This window comes from Nuphar pumila, unplaced genomic scaffold (assembly GCF_984573655.1).
Source record: "Nuphar pumila unplaced genomic scaffold, dmNupPumi1.hap1.1 HAP1_SCAFFOLD_282, whole genome shotgun sequence".
NCBI lineage: Eukaryota > Viridiplantae > Streptophyta > Magnoliopsida > Nymphaeales > Nymphaeaceae > Nuphar > Nuphar pumila.
This window is the reverse complement of record NW_028323258.1, coordinates 1-8,793: the sequence shown is the minus strand read 5'-3', so window position 1 is coordinate 8,793 and position 8,793 is coordinate 1. Positions and strand designations below refer to the sequence as shown.

Genomic DNA, 8,793 nt, shown 5'->3' with positions numbered 1-8,793 from the left:
GATTGGTTCTGGGATATGTCGTGGCATCCGGCCTGGCCTGCTCGTGCCCTGTTCAAAGTAGACCGTATGAAAGTGCACCATCCAAATTGCAAGCATTTCTTAGCATCCTTAGTGTAACGCGCTGTGCCTCAGCACTCATGCAGCCTCGCAACAGCACTGTTCGTCTGATTGCCCTGGACAGTTGCATGTGCCAGGCATAGGACCTCACGGCTTGCATGGCTCAGCTGATCTGGGAGGTCCGCTTGGGTCCAACTCCTAAGCTTGGGCCGGTGAGCATATGACCCGGTTTGCTCGAGGTATTTCACGCGTGACAGTGTGGTGCATCATGCGATCCATGGTGAAACATGCATATTGGTATGCAACCACACGGGGCAACACCCAAATGCTTAGCAGCTGCGCAATGGAAGTCGTCTTGTGTCGTCTGTTGTCTTCTTCTGTATGCTGACGCCATCTTTGTTGCTCCCGGGTCAGCTTGCAACATCACATCAGGCTTCTTGTATAGCCTCGAAGCATGTGTAAGAGCTGAATGGGGCTCTGCACCGAGCGATTGACTACTTGCAGGAGCAGCTGACAGACGGGGTGATGGACCAGCTGGTGAGTGCGCATGCGAGCGTGCCAGCCTTCAAAGCGCTGAAGGGCGGGATCAAGCTGGCCCGGCGCTTGGACGCTGCCCTCCCCACAGATCTTCTGCACCCCTCGGTGCTGGCGTGCCTGAGCGAGCAAGAACCTGTCGGCTGCCAGCCAGCATCCCCTCCCTACCTCGTTGCTCTGGAGCCCGGAAAGCTCATGGAGAAGCTCAAGGGGCAGCTCTTGAATAGCATCGCCCCCAAGGCGCCCTTGACTGCCGCGTCTCTCCCCCCTCCTCGCCTGCAGCCGGCTGAGGTCCTGGCCAAGGTGCTCAAGCTTTGCGATAGCGAGCCAGTTGCAGCTGCAGCTTGTGCGGTGCGGTTTCGTCTGCTACCTTCGTGCACTTGTTCTCGTCCATGCGACAAATGCTGTGTATATGGTGTACAAGCCAAACATAGGCTACCTAGGCGGAACTGATCTTTCTGCGTTAGATCAAGTGGATAGTTGCCACTCTCGTAGTGGCATATGTCCCGTTTCCCTCAATGTCTGTCTATAGCCTTTAGTATTTTGAACTTCAGAATGCTGTTTGGATATCTGCGGTATTTTCCTCCGTCTGGCCTGGTAGGAATGCATTGAATATGCGGAAGCTACAATTTCCCGCTCCAGCAGCATTGGTGCATTTGTCTCACGGGTTACTCGGGGTGCAGGAAGCTCTGTGGTCTATCTGCGAGCGCGCGGATCTGCCTGACTTACACTCTGCCGCCGCCAAGCTCTTGCTGAGCGATGCCTGCCTGCCTGTGCTTGTGCCTAGTTACCATCGTCTGCGTGCTTTCCATTCATGCCCCACATTGGACCCTGACATGTCCAGTGCACCTGCGTTGGTTTCATGCTGGGCTCTTTGGAAGCGTCTCCAAACAATAGCAAGCGCACCGAAGAGATGATAAAATCAGTTTGTAGAATGACATTGTTGGGAACAACTTGAATACACATAGCAGAGGCCCTTGTAGCATAGAAAGTTCGACGGTCGCAAATGAAGAAGTCTCTTTCGATCTGGGCAATGGCTTGAATGGTCGCGATTGCATGTAAGTGCACTCATGCGGATGTGCCACAGCGCCATGGATTTGCTTGTTCCACTGGACCTCATTATCAGCATGACAGCCTTTCAGACAGACGATTCCCTTGCATGCTTGACTTTCACAGCAAAATACGAGAATGAAGGTAAGCACTGCGAAATATTCCTTGGGGTATAATAATCAGGACAACTCTGTCAGAATACAGCTTGTTGCCAGGCATAGGCTAACGAATTGGCTGCTTGCCATCTGAGAACTATGCACGCAGGCAAAATATACAGCAGAGTTGTACTTCACGAGTGAAATCACTGACCATCTGTGTCCTCGGCACACCGGAAAGATTGCCCAAACAATGCTGACAAGTTAAATCCCTTGATTCAAGGCAGACTATTACCCACTTGACCGTTGGTGAAAGTGCATAGACATGTTTTTTCTCTAATTTCTGTTCGCTAGCAAAGACGTAGTGGAAGAGGGCAGACGAGAACTGGGCTGTCTGAAGCGGGTAGAGGACAGCAAACTTGAGTAATTCTATGAAAGGTCCACTTTGGCTTCTTGGCGTGTGCTGCCTTCGTCTGCCAAGCCAACCTCATCAAATGCACGCTTTCCAAGAATAGGAGGCGTGGCGACATGCGACGGGGAGTCATGCACATCTGAACTGCTCCTTGGAGAGGAACTTGTAACAGAGGTTGGGTTTTCAGGGCCTGTCACTCCAAGGACTTCCTCCACGACAGCCGTATAAGACTCCTACAAGCAAGCAGCCTTTTTTGACGGGCACAATTCCACGCAGCATGATGTACTCGTACAAGTCAAGATTGCACAGCATGTGCGCTTGCACAAGTGCGCATGGCATGGACGCCATATATCCGCTTCTTCAACCCGCAGCTCAACTTACCATGCAACAGCATTTGCAATCCCTGAGACTGCACTGAATTGATCCGTTGCAAAATAGGAAAAAAACCCATTTTGGTGTCGAGCAAGTTGCAGCCAAACAAAACTTGACGCTGTGGAAAGCCAATGCGACAAACCACCGTTGTCGTCCACCCAGCGGCCTGCCTTGTCTACTGTCTACTTATTTGAGCGGGGTGCGCAGTAGCCTAGTCATATATATATATATATATCATTGTCAAGAAGCAGATGCATGATCAAAGGTTTTGGGGGAATTCGTATTGGAATATCAGGCTGCAAACAAGCAAAAGAAAGCACCCCACCTGAGAATGCCGGTCGGCAGTGAACATGACAGCCTCCGAAACAAGTGAAGCAGGCCTGTTAACGTGGTGTGTCATTTTGACGTCTAATACCCCAAGTGCCAGGCACGTAGGTTTGAATACTTTTGTCATGGGTATGGGCTCACCTCTAACTGTTCGAGCCGCTGCTCGAGAGTGCCTGTGTAGCCGATCGATAAGCGCAGCAGACCAGGGCTGACTCCAGCTGCTGCCAAGTCCTCTGAGGTCAGCTCGCTGGATGTTGAGGAGCTGCTGATGGACATCAGAGTGTCGAAATACCCCAGGCTGACTGCCATCAGGCCAAAGCCATGTACATTCTGCAACCTCTCAATGAGCTGCACATCAACCACAAGCGTTTGAAACGCTTCCAATCGTAAGGGAAACGATCCGATGCCAGGACATGCCCCATCCCATGACAGGGGTGGTGTAAATGATGTCGATTTGAATAATCCCAGGTTTCTCAAGAGTCCTGCCCATCCCTGAATAAAGAGTATGCAACGTGCAGTGCATTCCCTGACAAGGTTGCTGCCATTTGGTCGAGTCAAGCACCGTGGCCAATCCAAATCTTGCCCTGTCAAAATTTCATACACACTGCGTCACATAGCTTGCTTGCTAGACAAAACCCTGCTTGCTGTTTGCAAATGTGGACGTGTAGCACCTGCTGAAGCACCTGCAGAAAGCTGTGGGCTCTCCGGAGGTAGTGTGAAAGGTTCGTGCCAACCTGATGCCTTGCTGACGAACGTACAATTCGATGCACCAGCACATAGCATCGCACGTACATGAAGTCAATGACCAATGATAAGACGTGCTGCTGAGGAAATGAGGCACTCAAAAAGACGCGAATACGTCAGCCAAAAGAAGGCTGCGTTCACAACTGGCGATACAACCAGAGCTGATCTCGCGCCTAAATAGACATGGCATGTAGACTCCCAAGTTGTTCTTGGAGTTGCCAATGTCCATGTGGACGCGGTAGCGTTGTAAACAGATACATCATCACATCATTTAAAATGATATATAGCTGCATATGATCTTGGCACATGATCTTGGGCATTCATTCTGCCAGAATCCTACAAGCCTCGATCGCTGCACAATAAACTCGCAAGGAGGCCGCTGTTGCAATACACTTCCATTTATTTCGGTGGGACTGCGGCGAGAATCCAGACGGCATTTGTCTTGGAACGCACCCGGACGGCACGAGCTGCTGTTGCCATGTCAACAGCGACCACTCCTCCAAAGCCGTAATTTGAGTTCATGAGCTTGCACATAAGAGCGTGGCCGGTGTGGCTAGGCAGGCCAGGATAAATGACTGTTGCGCCCAAGCGCTCCAAGGCTTGCGACATGGCCAGGGCTCTGCGTGAGTGCTCTGACATGCGAATGCCCAAGTTGGCGACGCGGCGGCTTAGCAACGATGCTGTTTGAGCGTCCAATGTAGGACCCATCAGCATCACCGGCCTGCAGATATTGTCACCTGGCTTTACTCACCAGTCAATGGAATCACAGCCGCCTATTGAACGGCACATGTCACATAATATACGATATACGGCTATATGCGGCACTATTTTGCATATACGTATACATACTTATGCTAACAGCAGATGACAGTGGAGAAGGGGACACACCTGGCAGTGACTCATGTGTGTGTCACTAAGCTGACGATTATTGACTGAACCACTGAACTCTGACTGGGCATGTCGAGGCCAGGCAGAGCCTAGTGAGGAGTCTAAAGGGGCACATGATGATGATGTATCTTTTTACAACACTACCGCATCCACATGGACATTGGCAACTCCAAGAACTACTTGAGAATCAGAGTTATCATTACCATCACCTGAGTGCATGCTTGGGCTATCCCAAGCATGCACACAGGGAGGGTTAGGGCGGGACAAATCAGCCAGCAATTCTACGTCGTGACCTAGAATTGTTTTGCTGATCGGTCGACCAGACAAGATGCGTACCGGATCGAAGTCTCCTACTGTACTTGAGCGAGCTGTAACTACAAACCAGCAAGCTTGATGTTCAGTCGCATGCAAGCAGTCAATGAATCGTGACTTCTCACTGACTCATGCGACTAGTCCTCCTTCTCCATTCTGTCCTCTGCCATGCATAACAACAATTTATACCCTCATAATTGCACAGTACATCGTATATGTATACGCACACGTATATATACGGGAGGGCCAGCCTTTCTCATGTATGTAAAGGAACAAATCGTGCAGGACTCCTTTGGTTGAGCTCGACTTGGGCGTTCCTGGACAGGATGATCCAATCATGTACATATGATGATGACGATGTACTGTTTCCGCGCGTCCATGACAGGCTTGCAAGTTCCGCCCGCTGAAGTTCAATAGGCTTTATGCTTCGAACGGATTACTTGGTGGCTTGGTGACTACTTCCTGCCATGATCTGTGTGATGTAATGATGTATCATTTCACAACACTACCGCATCCACATGGACAGTGGCAACTCTAAGAACTAGTTGGAAATCAGTGATGGTCAAGTGGTTTCTTTAAGGGGGGGGCGTTAAGGCCACTGCTGCAAGGGCAGATCGTGCAGGGCGGCATGCAATGATGATATCTCAGATCAGGAATATTCGTTCAGTGGAGCGCCACAGAAGCAGAGAGTGTTTTGCCAGATTGGCATTCAGCCTTGTTTGTCCTCAAAATTCATGCATGATTGGGCATGTGGATCTGTTGAGATCTAGCTCTCCAGCGATAGACTCTAGTGCCTTTCCAAGGATTCCATGTCTACTCTCACCGTGGTCACAGTCCCTGGTATACTCAGGCTGGGCTTCCTATGGGTTGGATTCTTCCCATGTAACGCCATCTCAACAGAAACCATGAATCACATGGCCTGGCAAAGCGCTGTAAGCAGAGAAAGCGCCGCCAGATTGGGCTCCATCCTTCTTTGTCCTCAAAATTCATGCATTATTAGGCATCTGGATCCTCGAATCACACGGCCTGGCAAAGCGCTGGAAGCAGAGAGTCTTTCCTGTACCCAATTTCCTTTCTTTGCAGTGCTAGTATACGGCTCGTGCAACAAGATGGACAGGCACAAGTGCCTTTGGTATTGTGTGAAGGCCAATAGAGATGTACTGTACCTGTATGCAAGTCCATTAGGCTGCGGACAAATGCCTGGGAGCCGCAGGCTACTCCAGCCATGACATCAGAGGCACCGCTGATAAACTTTGTGAGCGAATGAATGACGACGTCAGCTCCCCATTTGGCAGGGGACACAATGAGAGGAGTGAATGTGTTATCAGCCACCAACTGGCATCCTCGCGCATGAGCCAGCTTCGCTAACGCAGGCACATCCGCAACTTGCAACGTTGGATTCGACAGGATTTCCGTGTACAGCACCTGCAAGAAAGGTGTGCTTAAAAACGACTGCCAAGCAATGGCGATGTACATCACCATTGGTATCAAACGTGATGGAAGACGAGTCATGAGAACGAGGATTCCTGAGCATGTGGGTACCAGGCAATTACCAGTACACACTGCGTGTCAATCCTGAGCATTGCTCGGGCGTTGCAGTGGAGCCCTGCCGTGGAACTGAGGCTGGTCTGACTCACAGCAACTTGATCGGACCGAGAGTATTCAGCCAATGGGATCGATTCAGAAAACGAAAAAAAAGCGCCCCCCGAGAGGGCCGGCGCTGACAACGGGCGAGACAGCCATGGCGGACCTCGCTTTTAAATAAGGGAGCGATCAAGAAACGGATTATGAGCTGTGAATTGACTGGCATGGCACACCTTTGTATTAGACTGGAATGCGCGCTCCACAGCGCCCAGGTCACAGATGTTGACAAACGTGACGGTGACGCCACACTTTTTGGGAAGGAAGCTTTTCATGAGCGCAAAGGAGCCACCGTACACTGCATTGCTCGCAACGATGTGGTCACCTGAGTTACAGATCGCCATCAACGACGCTGCGATAGCTGCCATGCCAGAGGCGGTGCAGTACGCCGCCTCCGTGCTCTCTATTGCTGCCAGCTGCCTCGACAGGTTCTCGACGGATGGGCTCAAAGATCGGGCGTAAAGAAAGCAGCCGCCTGCACCACAAAACCACCTCCATGTCATCAGCATTTCAGAAATAGCACAGTGTTTCTGAAGGCACATGTGGAAACTAGAGCTTCATATACATCCCATACGTGAGCGGCTGCCAAACTGCGGGAACATCGTGATTCATTGGCGCCCAGCCGCCGATTGCGTCAGGCTGGCAACGCATACCCCGAACTTTGAAAGGAAAGAAAAGAAAATACGCTTGCCCAAATAAGAACCCCGGACTGTGAAAAAATGAGGCTGCTTCTGTTTGACGACAGTGTCGTCACGACATATCCTCCCACCATGTCAGCGAGCCCCATGGCCGGTTCCCTTGGCCGAATCGAATTGAAAACATGACCAGTCGGTGTCACTTTGATCACAAACCACTCAGAACGACAAAACAAGCGCACAGATAGATCTGCAGACCGCATCTATGCAACGATTTTACTACATGATGCGCGTCTGGCATGGGCGAACCCTTTGACGGCGTCGCTTTTATGATTGCCATCTCATCTCATGACCAGGCAATCATGCATTGACTCCCTCGTGGCGCTGTGCCCAAAGGCGGTGTTAGCCACTGCACTTTATTACACAAGTCTATATATAGGCATGACTAAGAATAAAAGTTCGGGGCATGAAATGGCAATGCGCCTGAACACCATGGCAATCTCTTGTATGCCATCGCTATTCGCGTGCGTTGAGCACATTCGTCCGCTGTTGTGTCATGAGCGTTCCTTGGTGGAGGCGACATTGCTGTGTGTCAGTTGGACATGCAGCTCGCAGTGCTGTGCTCACATGCAATGGAGCAGCGTACCGTTATCTTGATGGGGACCTTTCTTGCCTTCGAAAATGTCCGTCAATGTCGATGCTTCCATCACTGCAGGGCGACAACCCACGTTGCGACAAGCGGATTAACAGTGTCGAACAACCCAAGTAATGGTGGCATTTGAATTCCGGGGGAACGAACAAGAAACTCTGCTAGAGTCCTTTATTGGCAAAATGAATGGACATTTCGTTGCTTAATTACATGGATCCGGTGATACGATTGGTATTGCGACGAAGAGTACGCATTCGAGGTGCCGCATGACTGCCTATTTCCGTTAATTTCCGAACGTTACTGCCTCGCATATACTTGAATCGCACATCATGTCCCCACTGCTTATGAATAGCAATGCAGAGAATGTACATGAAGCTTTGCTGGGCACACTGTCGCAGCAGCAAATGCGCTCACCAATGCTGGTGACTTTGAATCGTGAACCGTTTCAGGAACCCTGGCACGGGTCGATGCACAACTGCCCCAAAAACTCTGCTGTGATTTATTTTTTCACGTAAACTTTAAACCGATGATTTGTTGATGTTTAGCGGAAACACGGAAGCTGGGCTGTTTCCGACGATATCGTCTGCTTCGACTAGTCGCTAGCATGTATCGTACACAGTAAGACTTTGCCAGAACGAGCTCAACATATATATAAACATCATGTTATGGACATCGAACGATTAGGATATACACAAATCGGCTTGGTTTACATCACCCAACACATGCCTGTCTCGTATAAGTCGAAAAGACAACTCGCACGGACACATACATGAGACTAGGATTTTCCACACCTGTAAACGTGGTGCTTACTTCCACGCTGGCATTCACGCCACCGAACTCTCCGAAAGACCGGGTCACGCATGCCAGGCGGGACATCGGGTCCATTTGCCACTGTGGATTGGCCATCCTCGTTGCATGTTCGATGTTCAATGTAGGGTGGAGATGAAAGTCATTCCATCACGACTAGTGAATTACTTAAAACTTTCTTAGCCGTTATTCCACATCAGCGCCTCAGCCAGTGGTGCAAACGCTCTGCACAAGTGGCAAGTAATTGACGAGTCATCATCTAGTTGATGA

General features: G+C 50.4%; 1 protein-coding gene across 1 annotated transcript; it reads right to left on the bottom strand.

The window, feature by feature from the left end:
• Positions 1-2,165: 2,165 nt before the first annotated feature.
• On the bottom strand, positions 2,166-8,622 carry LOC149810577 (methionine gamma-lyase-like). The gene is made up of 6 exons (XM_089994187.1): positions 8,508-8,622; positions 6,609-6,907; positions 5,958-6,216; positions 4,045-4,328; positions 2,989-3,195; positions 2,166-2,381 (listed from the first exon to the last, which is right to left on the bottom strand). The coding sequence occupies exons 1-6, from the start codon at positions 8,620-8,622 to the stop codon at positions 2,166-2,168; spliced, it is 1,380 nt and encodes a 459-aa protein (XP_089850313.1).
• Between the last annotated feature and the right edge of the window lie 171 nt (positions 8,623-8,793).